Here is a 24339-nt window from a genome sequence, read left to right on the forward strand (position 1 = left end):
GGGGTGGAGGAGACGTGTGAAGGATGCAGATCCTCAGATGGAGACCTGCAGAACCATCCGTGATTTCTCTGGAGCCTGCCGAACCGGATCCTGGGCCGGTGGGGTACGGTCAGAACTGCAGGGCACACTGCAGAGAGTTCCCACCGACAGCCAGGGCGTGTCTGAGCACACACCGGAGCGGAGCGCGTGCCGGAACCACTCCTGCCGGTACTAGGTGTGCTGACGGAGCCACGTCATGCCTTCGCGGTACCGAACGGACGCCGTTTGAACAGCTCCCCCGGTACACCGAGACCCACGCGGAGCTCACGCGCGTCTACAGCATCAAAGCTCCTCGTGAACTTGGGAGGCTTGCAGGACAGCGGGGAGAAACCTAGCATGACCCCGCCTTTAGCCGCTCCGAGCGGGGTTCAAACCCCCACCACGAGACGAACGAACCGGACAGGCGACATAAGACGAAGTTTGTGACTGCAGCAGGTGGAGCCAAAAGCCAACTTGGAGGAGGATAACATGATACATCATGTCTTACCGCTCTGCTCTCCGAGGAAGACGAGTTTGAACTTTCTTAACGGGTTTCCAAAGTCACTGCTAACGGACATGTTGGCCGGGCGGGGCTCGGACACCGTGGGACAGGCTGGCGGCTCTCGCGTCCTCGCGCTGGACTTCAGCTCGGAGGAGATGCTCGGTCGGATGGGCGGCGACTGGCTCTTCGTGATGGGGCCGCTCGGCTGCCTCACAGCTCCCTGACGTCAGGGATGAGCTTTTCCACGCCCACTCCCTCTGCCAGTGCGCGAGCAGAAACTGGCGCGCATGCGCAGTCACTTCCGAAGTGAGAGTTTTGATGATAAAATTACGTCATTTATGTCCAAGAGGTTCATTTTCATCCCTTATTTGTTTGTATTAATGTACAGATGTTTTTGTATTGATCCTGGGATTCACAATATATTTCTGGGGGGAAAAAGTGAAGGAAACTCCCGTAATGTTTCCTTTGCCTGTGATATGTCCTCCTGACATTAGCCTAATCTTATTATTATTATTACTACTAATCTTACTGTTGTGCTAAAATAGGATTTTTCTGATGATGGAGGACATATACAAAGAAACTTGGGCTTTTAACTGCATTTCTGAGTATTTCTTTATTTAAATCTTTGTGAATCAGGAGCAGACGAAAAAAATGCAGTTTGAAAAAGCTAGTCATGTGGAAACTGCAATGGGCGGGGCCAAAGTCTCCCTGCTCCGCTCCATTCTGATCATCCGCTGTCAGACAAATAGATCCATAAACGTCTTTGTTTTCCTCGTCTGTGCTGGAATCTTCATCTAAACTAAACGGCTGGATTGCTCCGATATTTCTCACCATTTTTGTTGCACCGCTAATGTTAGGTTGGGTTTGTGAAAGGTCCGCAAGCTAGTGGGAGAGAATGTCAACAAAGGGACCATGGGCAGGTGTGTGTGCCAACTGTCCGGCCCACAACTTAGAGGTGAATTTCGGATGCCCTCCTGTCACTCTGCAGAAATTCTGTCCTAGAAAACAACAGGTTTTTGGATTTTGGCTAAAAACTGTATAAACAGAATGCATTTTATGAGAAAAGTAAAGTACCATGCAACAACATGCTGCATTCATCTGGCCCTCAATTCTGACCAAGTTTCCTTTGCTTTTGTAGCTCACACATCCCCAAACCATCAGCCATCCGCCTCCGTGTTTCACAGTAGTGTTCTTTTCATCATAGGCCTTGTTGACTCCTCCAAATGTAGTGTTTATGGTTGTGGCCAAAAAAGGTCAGTCTTGGTCTCATCACTCTAAAGCAGGGTTTCCCAACCCTGGTCCTCTACGCTGTCCTTAACCCTGCTCAAACACACTTGCCTTTGATGACTGGCATCGTCAGGCCTCTACAGAGCCTGATGATGATTGGAATCAGGTGTGCATAAGCAGGGCAACATGGAAAACATGCAGGACAGTGTGCCCTGAGGACCAGGGTTGGGAAACACTGCCCTAAATGACCTTGGTCCAGAAGTTTGGAGGCGTGTCTCTGTGCTGTTTGGCGTGTTGTAAATCTGCCATTTTTTTGCACAAAAAAGGGCAATTTCTATGGCAACTCTACCATGCAACCCATTTTTCGTCTCCTTATTGTACGTCAGGAAACATTTTTCAGAGTCCTGGATCACAGCAGAAATTATTTGTGAATTTGTCTCTGCATCCTTAAGACTTTTTCTGGCAGTTTTGACAGAAATGGTTGTGACCGTGGTTTGGTCTCAACAGAAGCCATCACTTTCCCTTTCTTAGTCTGAACACTGCCAACTGGCATTCTCAGATCCTTGGATATATTTTTATATCCTTTTCCTGGTTTGTCCAGTTCCGTTACCTTTTCCCATACATCTGTTGACAGCTCTGTGGCTTTCCCCATGACTCAGGATCCAGAGATGTCAGTGCAGCACTGGATGAAGGATACAAACATCTGTTGGAAGCCCAGAAACTCCAAGACCTTCAGTGTACACACATTGATTACAGACAAACGAGTCACAGATGAGGACGTTTACCTTTAGCTGTCGTTCAAGCCCTTTTGGATCAGCTTTGTCAGAACAAAGTCATCAGCGGCTGCCAACTTTTGAACAGGGTTTCATTAGGGAAGTTTCTGTTGTCACTAGGTTTTAAAAAGAGTAAACAATAAATGGCTTCAACCAACCACTATCTATGAGTGGAAAGAAAGTTTTTGTGTTATTCATATTCTCCAAAAAAGGGTCAAGCAATCATCATTTCTTCTAAGGTATGAAAACTTATGAGCACAACTGTATGTAGTCCATAAAGTGGATTTATGCCTAATTTTCCAATCAAATTTGTCGAAATTTATACTTTTGAAGTGTGGTGTAATACAGTGAATTCAATAAACATCTGAGCATTGTTTCATTCTTTTTTCTTTTTTTAATAAAAATATGAGTTGAAGCATCTGTGCTTGGCACGTAAAATGTACTATAACTGAAAGAGACTACAAGTGGTTTTATTGTGGTTATTACAAAAGTCTGCTTTCAAGGAAAACGACTATAAAAATAATTTAAATATTGAGCAACAGTTACTTAATTACATACAGTGCAAAGGGTTCCAAACACGGGAGAACAGTTCATTTATGAAGACGTGCAGCTGCTCTGATGATCAGTCAGCGACCACCACTGATGCACGTTCAATATTGGAATGTACCAGTGCTATGGATGAGGGACGCTTTAGCGTCTTGCCTTCATTTATGATGAGTAAAATATTGTTTGTTCTAAACATGAGCCATACATTTATCCACATTGTTCTTCCCTCTGCAGCAGTCAGGCACGGTGGCCGTGCAGAAATCTTTGATTATCCATTCTTCTGACTGATGCAGCTCCTCTCGGCTCAACCCGCCACCAGATGTTTCCGACCGCAGCAAAAGGGTGAAGGGCCTGGACCAACGGAGCCGCTAGGGCCTTAGCAATCCTTCAGACTTCTTCTCTTCCAGACTGTACTCTTTGGTCCGCTGCACCTTCCACCCCACCAGCATCAAAATGGCAATGCCCAGGGTTTTAAAACCCACCTGCAAACCCAAGTACCTGCAGGGGGAAAAATGCACCAAAAATGAGTGAGCTATTGTGCTCACAGCTATATATGTATATGATAATTAATGCAGAGAGATTAACGTTCCTACCAGCTTCTAAAGAGGCCGTTGTCGTAGTAACTACAGCTAAACTTCTTTCCACACACTAGCTTCCATTTGATGCAAGAAGAATCAATGGCCACGCCAAAAAGTGCTGGAGCTGGAAGCCAGGCTGAAGGGACAAATGCAAATATTACTGCAAACAGTTTTTTTTTTTTTTTTTTACAATATCAATTTTTCAAATGTACAATCTGTTCTCAATTTCACTTTAAGCTAATCCTGATTTGAGCTCATAGTTTCTGTTGGCGCTTACCTAACATCCTCATGAGTAAGAACTGGATTCCAATAGCAAATGACTTCTCCTCAGAAGGAACGCATCTGTGACATGGACAAAAATGGGTCAGCGAAGAAGACGTAGACTTTCTACTCAGGCTTCTGCTTTTGAATGATAAACGTCTTGTGTAATTAAAATCACCAGACTTCTCAAAGCACTGCTTATGTTTTTCTCATGGATGAGCGAGTCTGGATGGGAGCTTTAGAGGCTGCGGTGGAAATGGCCGTCAAACGATATTTTTAAAAGCCAGTATAAAACATGGCTGACCCTCAACAAGAAACAGAAAGGGATTTTACAGTCAACATTTGGGTTTGTCTTCTAAAAAACATCCATTGTAGAGTAGTAACTGCCAGCTGAAGACTGAAATGTGCGGCCTGGGTTTGTTACCTGAGCACCATCATGTATATTGGGTTGTGGCTGAAGCAAGCGATGAAGGATGCCAGAGAGATGACGAGGATGACGGGCACGAGCAGATGAGAGCAGCTGTTTCCACATGGACCTGAATGGGCCTGACTCTGACCGCCTGGTATACACCTGCAGTTTGTGTACACCTGCATGCAGAAAGGAAGCAAACGCTGTCAGAGCAGCACACCAAGGCTGAATTTCCGTGGTCTTTTTAAGATTAGACTGATTTAGCAGCAACATCCAGACTGAGGCACAGAACAGATGTTATGGCAGCAGCAGCAGAAGAGCTTGGAGAAATTCATTAGACCCAACAATTGGATGTGTAAATGCACACAAAAACATCAACATTTGCCCCAGACCTCAAAACAGGAACCCATTAGGTAGCTCTGTCTACATTTAAGCTTGTATTGAGTGAATTTGACTGATAGTGCACTGCTAGGACTCCAAAACCACATCGACACTCCCTGGTTTGGTTTCCTTTAGAGACGTTCCCCCACAGCCAGTAAAGCGAGTTTGGCATCAGCTGCTGTTTTAGGCTCACTGGGTTATTCAGCCATTCACGGTTAGAGATTCTGTTTGTGAACGTGGTGATACTTTCTGGATGTTCTTGTTTTATAAGGAAAGTTTCACCTGAGGGATGTAAACGGAAAGTATTCAAGCAGCATCAATGACAGGGAAATTCAGCAGATTCCCTTTCTAGTTCCTGACAGCTCCATCACTCAAAGACTCGAGGACTCGCTTCATTCCTTCCTATGCATCATACTCGTGCATGTAGGGACAACTTCCAAGAAAATGCTGCTTTTTTTCTAAGCTCCGTCTTCTTCTGCCACTTTACCAGCCATGTTTCCACCGTACAGCTGACTGGCACCAGCTACTCCCTCCTTTACATGAAAAAAGGAGATGTTTTTCATTTTTAGGAAGGGCTTTCTGTGCCCTGTTGAGCAGAAACCACAGAAACTTTGAAGGGAAGTTCGATCTCTGCATCGACATACAGCACTGCATGTCTGCACACAACCAGCAGGATGTGCACACTCACACGGGCCTGGCTTTGTGGTTTGAAAAGTAAAAAGTGGCGTTCATCATACTAATCTTTCAAAGATGATATTAGGGACTCTTCCTGTTCTCTTAAAATCCTCAGGTAACTGATTCATCACAACCACCTCTTCACTGAGGAGCGCTGGAACATCCGCACTGACCTGAATCTTGTGCGTGTTGTTGGGGTCTCTGGTGAAGTTTGTGCAGCCGGCGTGACACGGAGAAATGTACTCGACGCCATCTGAGCCACACACAGGGTTGAAGGCAGAGGCAGGACAGGAGCAGTTCTGATAGCAGATGGATAAAGATCTGTGGAGGACAAAAGAGTTCAGAGCAGTTCAGGCCCCTAGTTTTTAAACTGACATGACACAGACTCGGCGTTTCTTGGTTTAAGCTTTTTGTCCCTTTGAAAGAATACAATTCTGCCGTCTCACTGTGTCCTGACAGTTACAAAACACTCAGACAAACTAAACGTTTTGCTTTTGTTTGTTTTTTCAATACTAAACTCTGACATGCTTTTCTAATTAACCGATCATCTTTTGATCTGTTGTAAAAGCATTCTCAGTGGTCTTTTATCTGTGTTATGCCATTTTTAGCTACGATGTAAAAAACCTGTCATTTTCTAGGATATGGTTTCTGCAAAGTGACAGGAGGTCATCTGAAATTTACTTCTGTGTTGTGGGTGGGACTGCTGGCACAGACTGAGCCTTCCCTCATTTCCCATCATCCCTTTGTCTACTTTCTCTCCCACTAGCGTGCAGCCCCACACAACTCCTTACCGGTGCAAAAGAATTGCTGACCAATATCAGAGTTATCCAGCCGTCAAGTTTAGATCCAGATTCCAGCTCAGACGAGGAAAACAAACAAAGACGTTCATGGATCTATTTGTCTGACAGTGGATCATCGGAATGGAGCAGAACTTTGGTCCCCCCGTTGTATTTCCTACGTAACATCTACAAACTTTTTTAAACATAATTTTTTCATCTGCTACTGATTCTCAAAAATTTGAATATAGAAATCCTATTTTAAGCCTAATTTTCTTCATGTAAGTGTGTTTCGTTTTGGACATGAAAAAATTAGAATGAAGATCAAGCGGTTATTATTATTTATTTTTTAATGAATGTAATATGCATGTCTTCCATCATGAGAAAACTAACACAAAAACACTGTTTTCATCACAGTGGGTCTGAAAGACAAGACAACTTTTTATGTTTCGTTATTTTCAGGTTTTGTGCATTTTAACCTATTTTCCTGAAGAATCTTAATGGAAGAGAAACATAAAACGTGTTTTCATCAAAGGCTAAAGCTTACAGAAATTAAATTACAGATGCTGCTATTTCCCGTCTTTAAACTAATGTTTAAATATCCAGGGCATAATTTAAATAATAATTGAATTTGAACTACAGCTGACTGGGACTGCACAGCATACTACAGTTTTGCAATACACTATTTACTTAAACATACAACAATGCTATCATCTGGCCATTCATCATTCATTCATCTTCTTCTGTTTGTTCCCTTTCGGGATCACGGGTGGAGCCTATCCCGGCCTCTTTAGGGCGAAGGCAGGGGGCATCCTGGACAGGTCGTCACTCTGTCGCAGGGTAGAGTGTCCGCAATCACACACCCATGCACTCTCACATTTACACCCAATTTAGGTTAACCAATGAACCTATGAAGCATGTTTTTGGACGGTGGGAGGAAGCCGGAGTCCCCGGAGAAACCCCCTGCATGCACGGGGAGAACATGCAAACTCCACACAGAAAGGACCCCCATTGATGTTCTGGTTCAGGTCCCCCAGCCGGGACTTGAACTGGGGGCCTTCTTGCTGTGAGGAAAGAGTGCTAACCACTGCGCCACCGTGCAGCCGTAATCAGCTGTAGCAGTATTTAGCTATTCTTTTAAAGGAATTGAGTGGCTGACATAATGAGGATTTTTTTGAATAAAACAATTTTTCCCAGAGAAAAGAACTTTCCAGAGCTTCCTCTGTGACAAAGCTGGTTCTCTAGATTGACCCCCCTGCAGCTCTGCTCTGTAAACTCCATTAGTTAGCAAAAAAAAATTCCATTCTGCAACCTTTGCACTCACAATATTGACAGTGACTGATGACAAGAACGGATCTGGATTTTAGGCAAGCAGAGGTCAAAACAAACAAGCTGCCAGGAGCTAAAACCAAAGAAGAAAATGAGGTAACTGTGATTTCTCTGGGTTTATTTCCTCTCAACTCGTAGCACAGTTCCCCCGTGCATCCCAAAATAGACACATTCAGTATTCTGTGATCTCAGTTGACCGTCCCACTGCAGTATTTCTCTATTATACATCATCCCCTTCCAGCAGCGCCACCGCACACACTCCTCTCCAATAGAAAGGTGTATGTGCTGATGGCTTTTATCATATGAGTCAAGGAGCTGAATCCAACTAACAACCGAATCCCAAAGGTAATGCAGGTATTTTGCATTCTTTTCCTTTTTTTCCCTTATCCTGTCCAGCAGCTCAGAAAACAGATCAGAGCTGAAGGCCTCTTGTGTTGGACAGATGTTCCTGTTACAATAGAGGGTTACAAGGCTTCAGACACATGAGGGGTGTATTTGAATAAACCCCTTTTGGATTTGAAGCTAAACTTTATATTTGTGTGCATTTCTTTTTGGACCAAAAGAAGACGGAGGAAGAGTGTGATAATAGAGATGAGGGACCTGGTACAAGAGAGGAAAAAGGGGATGAAGAAGTTGGAGGAGGATCATAGAAACACAAAGGAGGGGGGGGGGGGGTCAGGACTACAAAGAGAAAGAGGCAACAAGTTGCTCATAACTGTCACATGTAGATATTTATCAATGGGGCGGTTGGACATAGACACACCCAGATATTACCAACATACCTGCAGGCTTCAAAAACCTTCACACATTTTAACATTTTAACACATACACAATACAGATCCAAATCAACTCACACACACATATACATTTGTCCAGTATATGTCATTCCTGAACGCTTCCTGCAATCCTGTGTGAGTGAAGGTGAGCTGGTACCTGTGCCCAGGTGAGTGTCTGTGTTCTACTGTGGATGATGATGTTATGGAATCTAATGATACTCTCGCTTTACCGCATTACTCTCCAGGAACCCAACCAGGCTGAGAGTCAAGCAGACAGCAAAGGAGGTTAGGGTTAGGGTGAGATCAGCACCACAGGGACACAAACACCCCCAGGCTCAGATTTATTTGTGCGTCCTCCTACAGCCTTTAGTTGAAAATCCTTAATGAAATAATCACAACTGCTGTAACTTCCAGCTGTTTGTGCTGCAGCAACCACAACATGAAACCCTGGAACGTCTGATTCTTCACCCTGTGAGCTGACATGTTCTCCAAGCAGATATGATCTCACAGCAGATTCCTGTATGGACTCACTTAGGCTGCATTTACACTGCAGGTCTTGATGCCCAAATCCGATTTTTTGACGACCCGCTTACATCATCTTTTAAAAGTGACCCGTGTCAGATTTTTGCATTTACACGATACAATGCTGAAACTGTCAAACGTAGACGTTCTCAGGACTACGTAACGTAGCAGCATTTCCGCCTTCCGCGGACCTGAGCACTGACCGCACAGATTTAAAAAATTATGAGCGAGCGGGCCCTTAAAAATAATCATAACAGTAATAAAAGCACTTTTAGACGATGCGTGTTGGTCCAAACGGCAAACGTTTAGCATGGTGAAAAGTCTGAAGCCTGAGGCTGAAAGGGAACACATTGATGGGGCTCCAGCTGTCCTCGAACAGCAAAATCAGCACACAAAAGCACCTTAATGAGTCATGTGATCTCAGTTGGTGGTGTCCTGAATTGACGTCACTGACGTAGGACTCGCATTTACTGGGGAATATCCGATTTGTCTGCTTACATGGCACACGCAAATGTACGTTTCCGATTTATTTCCACATATGAATGGGGGCTGTATCCGATCTGAGAAAATCGGAATCCATGCGTTTTTTCCTGCTTACACGTCCACCGGTCATATCCGATCTGTGCCACATGAGAGGAAAAAATCGGAATTGGGTCACTTGAACCTTGCAGCGTAAATGCGGCCTTCAATGCAGTTTTCCTGCATGAAAGTGTCACTCCCGTGCACACAGAGTGACTTCCCTGAAAGCCCGTGAGCTCTGGTGTCCAGGAGCCCAGACTGCAGACGAGGTTCTGAAACTAATCTGGATGACTTCACACAGATGGAGAGACATGCACAGAAAGGTCAAAGGCGCACCACTACACTTTTGAGCTGCTCATGAACGAATATCCCTGAAGTCAGCAGGAATCACACAACTTCAATTTCAGTACTAGTTTCAGAATCACTGAAACTAGATTTGACTCCTCCAACAGAAAATATGGTCTTATTTGGCACCTAGCGAGTGTTAATTTTGGACACCGTCTGGATTTATCCTTGGAGTGTTTTTCTTTCTAAACGGGACGCTGTTTCCTTTAAAAACAAAGTCCATTTTTTACAACCTTGAATAGACTTTTCCATCTGTCAAACACCCAGAGTTGAGATGAGTGAGATGATGGAAACAAATTCACTGTCATGCAGACAATTCTATTTGTTTTTCTTTAACTTAATCCAGTAAACCAAATGAAGTATATTCATTTTATGGATGACAACTATTTTTTATGAAGAAGTAGCTGTTAGTTTGATGCAGAGTCTGGAATTACACAGCCTGTGAGAAGGGAGCCTTGCAGCAACAAGTGTCCATTTTCACAACCTGTTTAGTTGTGCTGCACTTTAGTGTTGTGTTTTAGAATTTTGTGGTTTTGTGCCCACTCTGTTTAGTCTTTTGGTTTGTAGTTATGTTAAGTGAAGCAGTAGGGGTGAACTGCCATTTTCTTTAGTACATGTTTTCTCCTGTTTTTGTTGGTGTTTATCTTTGTGTTCCCCTTTCCTTTGTACAGCTAAGATTTCAGTTAGGTGGGTTTTGTTTGTTGTTTTGTTCTTGGTTTCCACCTGAAGCCTTTTTGCTTCACTTTTAGTTTTTGTTGGTGGTTGATCATTTATTTGTAAAGAAAACTTGTTATACTTTTGTATGAAGACATTTGTTTGATGATTGTGTTACAGTCAATTTGATGGCTAAACCATTACTTTTTATGTTATGCCCCCTTAGGTACCCCTAGACTCAGAAGGGGGCGTAACACATGTCATGATCCACGGAAGTTGATAGTTCAGAAACTAACTAAGGGAAAAGTAGCTTATTTTTCTCCAGGTTTTAGAGCACATGTGTCAAACTCAAGGCCCGCGGGCCAAATGTGGCCCGCCATGACCTTTTTGTGGCCCGCCAGAGCGTTAAAGTTTTAATGTGTATTTATTCATATCTAGGGGAAATCGAGCAATTATACATTAGGACTTAAACACTGTCCATATAACCTAAACTGAAATTTAAAAGGATTTATGCTAGAGCAAACAAGCAAACATACGTTTTCTATCCAACTGTAGTTGTCACTTAAAAAAGTTATGATAAATAATTAGTTATTTAACATTAAGGAGTAGTTACGATTATTTTTCATTACATTTCGTTACATGTGTAAGTTATTTCTGGCCCTTTGAGGACAGACACTATGCTGATGTGGCTTCTGTGAAAATGAGATTGACACCCCTGATTTAAAAGATTGGAGGCAAATTAGCAGCAAACATCCAAAGAGTTCTTCATGGAGGGCCGATGCTCAGGACTAAACAGGTTCTCTTCAAAAATGAAACGTTACAGCGATGAGCATAAACTCACCCGTCCAGCCTGTCGTTAACTCCTGATATTTTCTGGGTCGGACAGCCCATGAAGAAGAGCGGGATGCAGAGCAGGGTGGAAAAGGTGAGCATAACTACAGAGAAACGTGGGATGACCTTCATGGAAAGCCCCACTTTCTTCATGATGATCCCACCTGCCAGCATGCCCACAGCCACGGAAGGCAGATTCACAGCACCTGAGGAGCACCAAGGGCTTTGTTTTCTCCAAAACGTCAAGAGAAAGTCACTGCTCTGTCAGACTGAACTCCACATTCGGCCAAACCTACCCACGAGCAGGCTGGCGTAGGAAATGGAAGCTGCGTACTGCCGCTCCAGAAACTTGCTGAGGAAGGTGGACAGGCCTGCGATGACGGAGGAGAAGCAGCACTGCGCCAGGACCAGCAGCAGGAAAAACGGGTTCAGCAGCAGGTTGACAAGCATCCTGGGAAACACTGATTCAATGACAGGCAGACACACATCAGAGGCGTTGGAGGAAAAATCCAGAAGAGAACAAAATAATTGAATCTGACCCACTCACTTTTAAGGAACTCGAACAGAGAGATGTCTGCTTTCCTCAAGTCTTCATTCAGGACGGTTTGACTTTTAGTCTCCTGGAAAAAGAACCAACCCAAAGGTTCTGATGTTCAGTCTCGTTCAGCGTTCATCCAGAATCCAGACAATCATTCCACAGGTCAGCATTATAAAGATCTTCATTTCAGGCCCACTCATGAATATTCTCTTGATTGTAATTAGTTTTTTTAAAGAAATGTGTCTTTATAAAGTGATGAAAGACTTAAAAGTTTGAATTTCAGTACAACCAGCATCCATCAGGAGAGGAAGAGTAGGAGTCCTCATCTCACAACAGAAACATGTCGAGAAGGTTGACAGGAGTTCTGATGGACTGGAGAGGAGGACTCACACAGTCATCACTGATAAAGTCTGAGCATCAAGCTCACAACCCAAAAGGATGAAAACCCCCAAATGAATCAACAAAAGACGAAATGACAGATTCATGTCAGAGAGCCTCGTCAGACAATGATGCAGTACTGGCATGAAGCCAGTAGGGGTCAGTATAGCATGAGCCGTTCCACAGAACCACCGGTTTGGTTTACAATTTCATTCTAACCTTTACAGAAGGAAAAATGTAAACCTTTACGTATGTGTGTCTGTTCTGAATGAGAAGACTACATCAATTAAAGCGTAGTTTGTATTCTAGAATCCAAAAATCCAAATCAGTGATTCCACTCAGTGATTATCACTCCCACCTCACCCGCAAAGCCATCAGGATTGCGGGGGACCCCTCCCACCCGGGGACCCCTCCCACCCGGGGACCCATCCCAGTCACTTCCTCCTGCTGCCAGCAGGGCGGAGACTGCAAAGCCTCCAGTCCAGAACCAGCAGACTCAAGGAGAGTTTACTCCATCAGGCAATAAGGAAACTCAACTCCCTCCCTGCCCCCCCCCCCCCCTCTGCCCCCTCCACTCCCTGCTACAAACTTATACTGAAAATCTTTCACACCTGTTCAGAACATCATCTTCACCAAAGACTGCCATCACTGACTCATCTACTCACTGTTCTTAGCACTGTTGTCACTTTAAGCGTCTCATTGCTCTTTTGTATTCTTTAGATTGCTTATTACAGTTGTTATTTTATAAGATGCTTGCACTGTGGGGCGAGAGGAAAGTCATTTCATCTGTGCTGTGTGTCATGTGTGTGTGCAGCATATTTGACAATAAAGCTGACTTTGACTTTGACTCCATTTTCCTCACTGCTTCATTTCAGACAAAATATTTTACTAGATTCTTGTTTGGTCTAATAGTTTCTAGAAGTGTGTTTATTTCAGACATGAGACATTTAAGACTGAGATGTTGCTTCTCGTCTGTTATCATCGTCTTTTTTCTTACAATATTATTTCCATGACTAAAATGCTCATTCAAAAAACTGAATGTGTTTAAAGCATGAAACGTTGTGTGATTGTAATGACTGCTGCTGCAGAGAACTCAAAGCAAATGTAAGAACGGACCTAAATACAAATACAGTCTGTTTTCAACCTTTTCTGAACGCTGTTTGCACCACAGGTTTAACTGAAACCTACTTTGCTCTCTGAAGGCATCCGGCGAGGGAAGAAGAAGTACGGGACGGAGGTGAGGACCAGGCAGCCCGTGGCGATGAGCAGACCCATCCACCAGGCCCCCACCCAGCGGGGGTCCCCCAGTGATAACCCTTGTTCCTTTCCTGCAGGAAATACAGACCCAGTGAGAGGTCACACAGGACAGAGGAGCATCCACGATCCCCAGTAAGCCCTAAAACTTCTATTTTTCTACTTCAAACACAAAAGCAAAATAAACACAAAAGTTTAAAATAGACAGATAAACGAGAAGGATCCCACCCCTTTTTACAACACCCAATGTTGTGCGTATTTCTATTTATAGGTTTTCTTTTCCAAAAACATTCACATTACCTTCTGTATAGCACCTATGTGCCATTTGCTTGTTTGTTTTTATTGATCATTTCTAGCCTTGTACAGTTCCATCGGTGACATCTTGTAAGTTTTTTTGAATACATGGACTTCATCCATACCCAAACTGATCCTGTCCACGTCCACGTAGATCTGCAGAGCAAACGAGCCCAGCAGGTAGCCCATGACGGGGCCGAACACAGACACCGCATACAGGATGGCTGTGGATCACAGGAGACACGAGGAGCAGTCAGCCTAAAACCTGCCTCTTCCTCTTCCTCTTCCTCACATGTGCCTGTGCGAGCTTAAACCAAAAACATCTTTTCCAACTTTTGTTCTGACCTCATCGTGTCTTCATCAGAACTTCCAGATGTTTACCAGCTTGAACAAACTTTCCCTTTAATCATGTTGGATGAACGCAGTATTTATCCTCTGCTCCAAAAACCTCTCCCTGAAAGCATCTGATCTCAGAGCGGTGACATGAGAGAAAACACATCCAGATCCATATCTGGCACGTCAACCTGCATAGTGACGTCAAGCCTTTCGTCTGGCAGAGGCCTAGCTGGACTCCCACACGCATTTGGGTCTTCTGCCTCATGTTCTGTACATTAAAACCTCCCCAAATCTGTCACTTTAAATGTTTGCAGCAACCTAAAAAAAAGAGGATTTGAGCTGATTTTGAAACAGAGGAACAGAATTTTGTCCTTCCAAAGGTCAAAGATCCAGCAAACATGTTCTTGCTTTTCCATGGAGATGAGCAGAACTTGAACTGTTTTCTCCTCACACACACACACACACACACACACACACACACACACACACACACACACACACACACACACACACACACACACACACACACACACACACACACACACATACACACACACACACACACGTACTGTTTGTGGACCTGTGGCCATTCACCTATGTAGAGAGGGGAGTTGTTCTTTTCTGCAAAGTCATCTATGTAGGAAATGCCGAAGGGCTGGATGGGGACGGAGCCCACGCCGAACAGCAGCTGAGCGCTGCCCATGAGCAGCCACAGGTTGCTGGTGTCCTTCAGACGCTTGCTCTCGTCTCGGCTGCAGGAGTCGGCGGTGCTGCTGTTGTTCGCTTGCAGGACGCAGATGTCGTGGCGGTCTGGGGTTCATCGGGTGGTCGTGCAAAGATAAACAAGGGGAAAGCACAGAGCGAGTTAATGACAGCACAGGGGGGGTCCTTTCATTTCCTGAAGTGTCTCTGACCCTCCACTGACCCGCTGTCTGGAGCCATGTTACGTTGTGAAAACAAATGCAAAACATCTAGGAGGTCATCCTAATCCCTGCTGATCTTAGTGAAACACACCATGAATGAGGCCCTGATTTATTAAGCTAATCTTCTGTTCAACCAAGATTCAGATGATTGTGTCCTGCAGAGGATGACAGAGCTTTCTGAGGAAAAGCTGCAGACATTAAGGCCAAGCAAAGGTTCCAAAATGTCTCCCTGCTGTGCTCCACATTCAATGAGTGGTCCCAGACAAGCCAGAGAGCTACAGAGCTGCCTTACTGTGCAAAACAGAGTCGAAATCGTAGGACTCGGACAGGAAGTGAGGTAAGGTGAGGATTATGGCACTAACAGCCATCAGCACACCGCCCAGTCCAATGAAGCGAGGCCGGTGGACCCGGTTCCCGAAGTAGCTGACAAACACGATCAGGATGCTGTTGCTGACCTGAGAAGACAGACCACACAAATTGGGATTCTCTGAGAAAGTCTTTGAGGCGGCAGGAACCCAGCAGGAACACTCAGCCTCGTTTGGTCTGCGCTGGCAGGAAATGTGGCAGAAATGCAGCAGATAACAAACGTCAACAAGGTGATGTTGTTGCAACAGGCATCATGCCTGTTTGACAGACCAAAAACATCCAGATCTCCTAAAAACCCTGCCTGAACTGTCTGAGACTAGAAGGAAGCAGAAGGCCTTCCTCAGCACCTCACCGGCCGCCGGTCCTCCAACGCAGACCTGAGGAGCGTTTGGCTCGTACCTCATTCAGAGAGGAAATGGTTCCCGACGAGTAGCTGCTGAGGCCGTAGCGTCTCTCGATTGTTGAGATGATGCTCTTGAAGTAGGTGGTGTAGAGCAGCTGAGACAGCTGCAGGAGGCCGTGGCACAGGACGAACAGCTGGAAGGAACAGACCGCCGACTCATTAACAGGAAATGAAGCCGTGCAGAACCCCAGCTTAGCGTCTGGAGGCTTTTCAGGGCGACCTCGCTGTTTAATACCAGAGCCAAGAACTCAAAACGTTTCAGACCAAATGAACTTCATCCTTTAATTACACGAAATAGAAAGAAAAACTATGTTTGAATGCTGTAGCCGGGTCACTTTAATGTCAGAGAAAAACAAAAACATCTTTTAGGAGACGACGACTGACGGCTTTTTTGGTGTCCAGGTAGAAAATCCACCTGCTTTTTTTTTTAACCCTAAATAATAATGTACTTTTCAGCATAAAGTCCTCCTTACAGCATCTTTAAAGCACCTGGCAGAGATCCTGTGACAAAGACCTAAGGCTCTATCTACTGCGGGTCGAGCGTATTTCTTAACAACATTCCTACAAATTACTGAAGTGACTCAGTGACAGTTCAGCAGAACTCTGTAAGGTCCATCCAGTTTTAGTTTTCTTCCAAACAGCATTGTTCTTCAGCGGCTTTGATGCTCAGAGCCAACGATTAAAAAAAAATACGTCTCCTTGAGGAAGCTTCCCTGCATTCAAAGAAAGATTTAGCGGGGGGGGGTCTGCAGAAGCTTCATCTGCAGCCTTTCCAGCTGAAGCTTTCCACGATGAGGATGGTGAGGACATTTTTGGGGTCCAGGTAGAAAATCCATCAGCTTTTTTTAATCCTAAATAATAAGCATCAAGTCCTCCATACAGCACCTGGCAGATCTACTCCTCCAGGTGCTGTAAGGAGGACTTGACAAAGACTTACGGCTCTATCTGCTGCGGTTCGAGCGTATTTCTCAACAACATTCCTACAAATTACTGAAGTGACTCAGCGACAGTTCAGCAGAATTCTGTAAGGTCCATCCAGTTTTAGTTTTCTTCCAAACAGCATTGTTCTTCAGCGGCTTTGATGCTCAGACCCACAGAGGAGAAATGCTTTGGTTCCAAATCACCAAAATCCTCTGAAAAGGCATGTGTGGGAGTACAATAACAAACAGGATTAAACACAACACAGAGTGAAGCGTTTGGGCTTCAGCACAGTCTAAACACACAAACAGATCAGAATCAGTGCACGGAGGGAGAACCAGCTCGCGCTATCGCACACATTCATGCAGAGATGAAAACAGAACCTGGTATGAAAAACAGTGATAAATCCAGGCTGTTGTCCTCAGAGACAGCCCCACCGGGACAGAGCCAGCAGTTAACGCTGCAATTAAAGCTCAGCTTTATGCTCTGTAAGCACACACAACAGATGCTTTCATGCTGCAGCCCATCTCCTCATTTCCCTCCAAACGGGCCTCGGTCCTCAGAAGGCCTGGATGGGACCCGTTTGCTCGTTCAGGCAAAACATGTCTTTGGTTTCTGGTTCAGGTCAAACAAAGCTCAGGCTAAATCTGAGCTCCGCACGCTTCTGGTGAGAGGCTGGCCTGCAAAAATGAGAGCACGAAGACAGCAAGCAATGCTGTTCGGGAGAAGGAGACGACGTGAGGCAAGTGTTGATCTGCGCAGACGTCACGTGGGAAACAATAAGGTGATGCTTGTCTGCACAGGAATGTGGCTGCGCAGGGCTGCGTTCTTCATCAAAGCTGCAGGCATCTGAGCCTGCAGGTCATCGTCTCCGCCTTCAACCTGCTGTTGAATTATGGGAAGTCCTGCCTCTGATTTCAAATGAGTAACGGCAGAAGCTGGACATAAGGAACGGTCTGTGAGGACGCTGCCCACCCGATCCTGTCCTCCTGTTGAGGAGGAAACACTAAACAGTACCTCCTCTGTGTGGACGGAGGGATGGATGGACGGATGGACGGACGGATGGATGGAAGAGTTTGTTGCGTGGTTCGCTTTGCCATGCTTTGAAGCTGATGGAGCAAACACCTCAGAAGAAGCTGCAACAAACAACTGACGGTGGACACCTAAAGGAGACAACAACTGATGGTGGACACTTTGAGGAGACGACGACTGAACGTGGACACCTAAAGGAGACAACAACAGATGGTGGACACTTTTAGGAGACAGCGACTGACGGTGGACACTTAGAGGAGACAATGGCTGACGGTTGACACTTTTAGGAGACAGCTGACGGTGGACACCTAAAGGAGACAACGGCTGACGGTGGACACTTTTAGGAAACAACAGCTGATGGTGGACACTTTTAGGAGACGACGACTGATGGTGGACACCTTATTGAGTCAGCGACTGACGGAGGAAACTTTTAGGTGACAACGACTGACAGTAGACACTTTTAGGAGACAACTGACGGTGGACACTTTTAGGAGACAGCGACTGACGGTGGAGATCCCAAAGGAGACAGCGACTGACGGTGTACACTTATAGGAGACGACGACTGATGGTGGACACTTTTAGGAGACGACGACTGATGGTGGACACCTTATTGAGTCAGCAACTGACGGAGGAAACTTTTAGGTGACAATGACTGACAGTAGACACTTTTAGGAGACAACTGACGGTGGACACTTTTAGGAGACAGCGACTGACGGTGGAGATCCCAAAGGAGACAGCGACTGACGGTGGACACTTATAGGAGACGACGACTGACGGTGGAGATCCCAAAGGAGACAACGGCTGACGGTGGACACTTTTAGGAGACGACTGATGGAGGACACTTTTAGGAGACGACGACTGACGGTGGACACTTTTAGGAGACAGCTGACGGTGGACACCTAAAGGAGAGAACGACTGACGGTGGACACTCAAAGGATACAACGGCTTACGGTGGACACTCAAAGGAGACAACGGCTGATGGTGGACACTTTTAGGAGACGACTGATGGTGGACACTTTTAGGAGACGACGACTAACGGTGGAAACTTTTAGGAGACAACGACTGACTGTGGAAACTTTTAGGAGACAATGACTGAACGTGGACACTTTTTGGAGATAGCGACTGACGGTGGACACTTTAAGGAGACAACGACTCTTGGTGGACACTCAAAGGAGACAACAGCTTACAGTGGACACTCAAAGGAGACAACAGCTGATGGTGGACACTTTTAGGAGACGACTGTTGGTGGACACCTAAAGGAGAGAACGACTGACGGTGGACACTTTTAGAACACAACTGCTGACGGTGGACACTCAAAGGAGACAACGGCTGACGGTGGACACTTTCAGGGGACAACGACTGACAGTAGACACTTTTAGGAGACAACTGACGGTGGACACTTTTAGGAGACAACGACTGACGGTGGAAACTTTTAGGAGAAAAATGACTGAACGTGGACACTTTTTGTAGATAACGACTGACGGTGGACACTTTAAGTAGACAACGACTCTTGGTGGACACTCAAAGGAGACAACAGCTTACAGTGGACACTCAAAGGAGACAACAGCTGATGGTGGACACTTTTAGGAGACGACTGACGGTGGACACCTAAAGGAGAGAACGACTGACGGTGGACACTTTTAGGAAACAACAGCTGATGGTGGACACTTTTAGGAGACGACGACTGATGGTGGACACCTTATTGAGTCAGCAACTGACGGAGGAAACTTTTAGGTGACAACGACTGACAGTAGACACTTTTAGGGGACAACTGACGGTGGACACTTTTAGGAGACAGCGACTGACGGTGGAGATCCCAAAGGAGACAGCGACTGACGGTGGACACTTATAGGAGACGACGACTGACGGTGGAGATCCCAAAGGAGACAACGGCTGACGGTGGACACTTTTAGGAGACGACTGATGGAGGACACTTTTAGGAGACGACGACTGACGGTGGACACTTTTAGGAGACAGCTGACGGTGGACACCTAAAGGAGACAACGACTGACGGTGGACACTCAAAGGATACAACGGCTTACGGTGGACACTCAAAGGAGACAACGGCTGACGGTGGACACTTTTAGGAGACGACTGATGGTGGACACTTTTAGGAGACGACGACTAACGGTGGAAACTTTTAGGAGACAACGACTGACGGTGGAAACTTTTAGGAGACAATGACTGAACGTGGACACTTTTTGGAGATAGCGACTGACGGTGGACACTTTAAGGAGACAACGACTCTTGGTGGACACTCAAAGGAGACAACAGCTTACAGTGGACACTCAAAGGAGACAACAGCTGATGGTGGACACTTTTAGGAGACGACTGACGGTGGACACCTAAAGGAGAGAACGACTGACGGTGGACACTTTTAGAACACAACTGCTGACGGTGGACACTCAAAGGAGACAACGGCTGACGGTGGACACTTTCAGGGGACAACGACTGACAGTAGACACTTTTAGGAGACAACTGACGGTGGACACTTTTAGGAGACAACGACTGACGGTGGAAACTTTTAGGAGAAAAATGACTGAACGTGGACACTTTTTGGAGATAACGACTGACGGTGGACACTTTAAGTAGACAACGACTCTTGGTGGACACTCAAAGGAGACAACAGCTTACAGTGGACACTCAAAGGAGACAACAGCTGATGGTGGACACTTTTAGGAGACGACTGACGGTGGACACCTAAAGGAGAGAACAACTGACGGTGGACACTTTTAGAACACAACTGCTGACGGTGGACACTCAAAGGAGACAACGGCTGACGGTGGACACTTTCAGGGGACAACGACTGACAGTAGACACTTTTAGGAGACAACTGACGGTGGACACTTTTAGGAGACAAAGACTGACGGTGGAAACTTTTAGGAGACAATGACTGAACGTGGACACTTTTTGGAGATAGCGACTGACGGTGGACACTTTAAGGAGACAACGACTGACGGTGGAAACTCAAAGGAGACAACTGCTGACAGTAGACAATTTTAGGAGACAACTGACGGTGGACACTTTTAGGAGACAATGACTGAACGTGGACACTTTTTGGAGATAACGACTGACGGTGGACAATTAAAGGAGACAACGACTATCGGTGGACACTCAAAGGAGACAACGGCTTACAGTGGACACTCAAAGGAGACAACAACTGATGGTGGACACTTTTAGGAGACGACTGACGGTGGACACTTTTAGGAAACAATGACTTACGGTGGACACTTTTAGGAGAAAAATGACTGAACGTGGACACTTTTTGGAGATAACGACTGACGGTGGACACTTTAAGGAGACAACGACTCTTGGTGGACACTCAAAGGAGACAACAGCTTACAGTGGACACTCAAAGGAGACAACAGCTGATGGTGGACACTTTTAGGAGACGACTGACGGTGGACACCTAAAGGAGAGAACGACTGACGGTGGACACTTTTAGAACACAACTGCTGACGGTGGACACTCAAAGGAGACAACAGCTGACGGTGGACACTTTCAGGGGACAACGACTGACAGTAGACACTTTTAGGAGACAACTGACGGTGGACACTTTTAGGAGACAACGACTGACGGTGGACACTTTTAGGAGACAATGACTGAACGTGGACACCTTTTGTAGATAGCGACTGACGGTGGACACTTTAAGGAGACAACGACTGACGGTGGAAACTCAAAGGAGACAACTGCTGACAGTAGACAATTTTAGGAGACGACTGACGGTGGACACTTTTAGGAGACAATGACTGAACGTGGACACTTTTTGGAGATAACGACTGACGGTGGACACTTAAAGGAGACAACGACTCTCGGTGGACACTCAAAGGAGACAACGGCTTACAGTGGACACTCAAAGGAGACAACAACTGATGGTGGACACTTTTAGGAGACGACTGACGGTGGACACTTTTAGGAGACAGCTGACGGTGGACACTTTTAGGAGACAGCTGACGGTGGACACCTAAAGGAGAGAACGACTGACGGTGGACACTTTTAGGAAACAACGGCTGACGGTGGACACTCAAAGGATACAACGGCTTACGGTGGACACTCAAAGGAGACAACGGCTGACGGTGGACACTTTTAGGAGACAACTGACGGTGGACACTTTTAGGAGACAACGACTGACGGTGGAAACTTTTAGGAGACAATGACTGAACGTGGACACTTTTAGGAGACAACGACTGACGGTGGACACTTTTAGGAGACAACGACTGACGGTGGAAACTTTTAGGAGACAAAGACTGAACGTGGACACTTTTTGGAGATAGCGACTGACGGTGGACACTTTAAGGAGACGACTGACGGTGGAAACTCAAAGGAGACAACTGCTGACAGTAGACAATTTTAGGAGACGACTGACGGTGGACACTTTTAGAAGAAAATGACTGAACGTGGACACTTTTTGGAGATAACGACTGACGTTGGACAATTTTAGGAGACAATGACTGACGGTGGACACTTTTAGAAGAAAATGACTGAACGTGGACACTTTTTGGAGATAACGACTGACGGTGGACACTTTAAGGAGACAATGACTCTTGGTGGACACTCAAAGGAGACAACAGCTGATGGTGGACACTCAAAGGAGACAACAGCTGATGGTGGACACTCAAAGGAGACAACAGCTGATGGTGGACACTTTTAGGAGACGACTGACGGTGGACACCTAAAGGAGAGAACGACTGACGGTGGACATTTTTAGGACACAACTGCTGACAGTGGACACTCAAAGGAGACAACGGCTGACGGTGGACACTTTTAGGGGACAAACTGCAGCATCACAGGTTCTGGATAACTTTAACAGTAATCAGAATCTCTCAAACTGTCCTGCTAAAACGTTTTTACTTCCTCCCCAAACCTGGACAACATGAGGATAAAGGTGTCGTATGCACGGTGAGAGTTCTTAGACATCACGGTGTTTCACGTTGGCACTCACAGCTGGAACATCCAGTTCCACTCCAGTTATTGATGGGTAGCCAGCTGTCTGACATGCTGTTTCAGAGAATCCAACGAAAAGAAAGCTCAAACCAAAAGCAATTCCTCAGACAAATGTTCCAGTCTGTCAGAAACAAAAGCCAGCATGCAGACCTGCAGTTCTTAAAGGCTCGTTTCTATCTGATCTGTTTGAAACCAAAAGAGAAAATCACTAAAGTAAAAACAAAAAAGTTTGATCTTCTGAAAAACATGATCCTCTTTAGAATATAAGCAGAAGAAAAAAAGCCTTTTCCTCTTTTAAAACACGAAGGGCTGCTTTCCTGTGGGGCTTCCTCATCAGAGTGCAGTTTGGACTCCCGCACAAACCCGCACAGACGCTGCAGACGCATCAGGCTCACCTTCACGCTGCAACGCAGCCTCCCGGGTTTCCTCATGTTCTTCTGGGGCTGCAGATCCATCCGCGTCCCTGCTGGCTCCTGTCTAGCTCCGCCGCGGCGCGGGGGCCTTTTATCCGGCTCCCTGTGATGTAAGCCGGCCCGCACGGCCGTGCGGGATGGAGGCGGGGCTCCGCGGCGGAAACGGGCGGTGCGGTGTGCGGGCGTAAAAACATCTCCACCTTTGATGAAGAGGATGCTGGCAGGGGGGGGGTTCTTGTTCTATGGCAGGTGTCGATCCGATTCATAGTCAATATTTGTTCATTTTGAAGGATCCGATTTAATCTGATTCACTGATCTAAATGGATCCAGAACATCTTTCTCCAAACTCCCAGCAGTGAGACTCAGACAGAAATTCCTGCTACTGAACAGTTTTCCAGATTCTTGGATTTCTTCCAGATCATCAAGTGGAAATGAAATCTTTGTCCAAACAAACAAGTAAACTAGAATGAATGTCAAATCCATTCACATGTTAGTTTCCTAAAGTTCACCACTGTTGTTTTTCCACATCCAAAGAATCCAAAGGGAACAATCTTAGAACATTCTAGATCACATGTGTCAAACTCAAGGCCCGGGGGCCAAATGTGGCCCTCCATGTCATTGTATGTGGCCCGCGAGAGCATAAACGTTTTTAATTTCTTAGAGTAAAATATACAAATTGGTGTGTATTTATTCATATCTAGTGGGAATTGGACTTGAAATATGGGATTGGGCAACTATACATTAGGACTTAAACACTGTCCATATAACCTAACCTGACAGAATCAAATTTAAAAGGATTTATGCAAGAGGAACAAGCAAACAGATGTTTTCTATGGAACTGTGATTGTCACTTTAAAATTTTATAATAAACAAATAATGAGTTATTTAACATTAAGGAGTAGTTACATTTATTTTTCATTATCTTTAGTTACATGTATAAGTTTTATCTGGCCCTTTGATGCCAGATAGAACTTTGAGGTTTGTCCTTGTCACACGTCTTGAAAACACAACGAACATACAGTTTGTATGTAACTTAACTTTTATTACATCTTTTAGAAAAATCATCTGCAACTTCCTGCTTTTTCTGCCACAATTATTACAAAAATGCACGTCAGATTGCCGGGGGGGGTAATAGATCAATACAGACTATGAGTTTCTGCTTTTTTTTTTTTTTTTGGGATGCTGGTGTGCCGCAGGATTTTTGTCAAGGTTAAAGTGTGCCGTGGCTCAAAAAAGGTTGAAAAACACTGGTTTAGTTTGTTACGGTTCAATTAACAACATGCCTCTGACGGATCAATATGTTTGGATCGAAGGAATAGAAATCAATTCACTGTCATGTATGTCATGACATCAGTGTGGAGTTCCTACAAGTCTGGTCTGAAGACTCCGGATCCACTTCATCCAACCACAGGAGCTCA

General features: G+C 45.4%; 2 protein-coding genes across 5 annotated transcripts in view; both read right to left on the reverse strand.

Moving 5' to 3' along the window:
• Positions 1 to 789, reverse strand: part of rab6ba (RAB6B, member RAS oncogene family a) — a 46284-nt gene extending 45495 nt beyond the window's left edge. For 2 of the 3 annotated variants that reach the window (XR_002290104.3, XM_004067600.5), the window contains exon 1: positions 527 to 785. Coding sequence is in view for 2 of the 3 variants with exons in the window: in XM_004067600.5 (XP_004067648.1) it covers positions 527 to 596 (70 nt within the window). In the remaining variant the exon portion in view is untranslated. Of the gene's footprint in view, positions 1 to 526 lie in introns of all 3 variants that reach the window. The other variant, XM_004067599.5, reaches the window with a different exon arrangement.
• A 2102-nt stretch (positions 790 to 2891) lies between these two features.
• Positions 2892 to 23120, reverse strand: slco2a1 (solute carrier organic anion transporter family, member 2A1). Of its 2 annotated transcripts, none has more exons than XM_078945508.1 (14): positions 22904 to 23120; positions 15611 to 15748; positions 15138 to 15300; positions 14517 to 14732; positions 13712 to 13810; positions 13227 to 13369; positions 11670 to 11742; positions 11419 to 11583; positions 11133 to 11328; positions 5544 to 5691; positions 4330 to 4493; positions 3922 to 3986; positions 3660 to 3780; positions 2892 to 3564 (listed from the first exon to the last, which is right to left on the reverse strand). In XM_078945508.1, the coding sequence occupies exons 1-14, from the start codon at positions 22961 to 22963 to the stop codon at positions 3435 to 3437; spliced, it is 1881 nt and encodes a 626-aa protein (XP_078801634.1). In that variant the 5' UTR covers positions 22964 to 23120; the 3' UTR covers positions 2892 to 3434. The 2 variants fall into 2 exon arrangements, with proteins under 2 accessions (XP_078801634.1, XP_023809714.1); XM_023953946.2 differs by having other exon boundaries at positions 13227 to 13366; positions 22904 to 23061.
• Positions 23121 to 24339: the final 1219 nt, after the last annotated feature.

The sequence above is a fragment of the Oryzias latipes genome, chromosome 4, assembly GCF_053564925.1.
Source record: "Oryzias latipes strain Hd-rR chromosome 4, Olatipes_Hd-rR_3.1".
Taxonomy (NCBI): Eukaryota; Metazoa; Chordata; class Actinopteri; order Beloniformes; family Adrianichthyidae; genus Oryzias; species Oryzias latipes.

What these genes read in the sequence shown, in the direction of transcription:
- slco2a1 (XM_078945508.1), bottom strand. Translation starts at nt 22,963, where the DNA reads ATGGATCTGCAGCCCCAGAAGAACATGAGGAAACCCGGGAGGCTGCGT. An exon ending in CAACTCCCCTCTCTACATAG is followed by an intron (nt 13,811 to 14,516) that starts GTGAATGGCCAC and finishes TGTGATCCACAG; the next exon opens with CCATCCTGTATGCGGTGTCT. An exon ending in ATATACATGATGGTGCTCAG is followed by an intron (nt 3,987 to 4,329) that starts GTAACAAACCCA and finishes TCCATGTCACAG; the next exon opens with ATGCGTTCCTTCTGAGGAGA.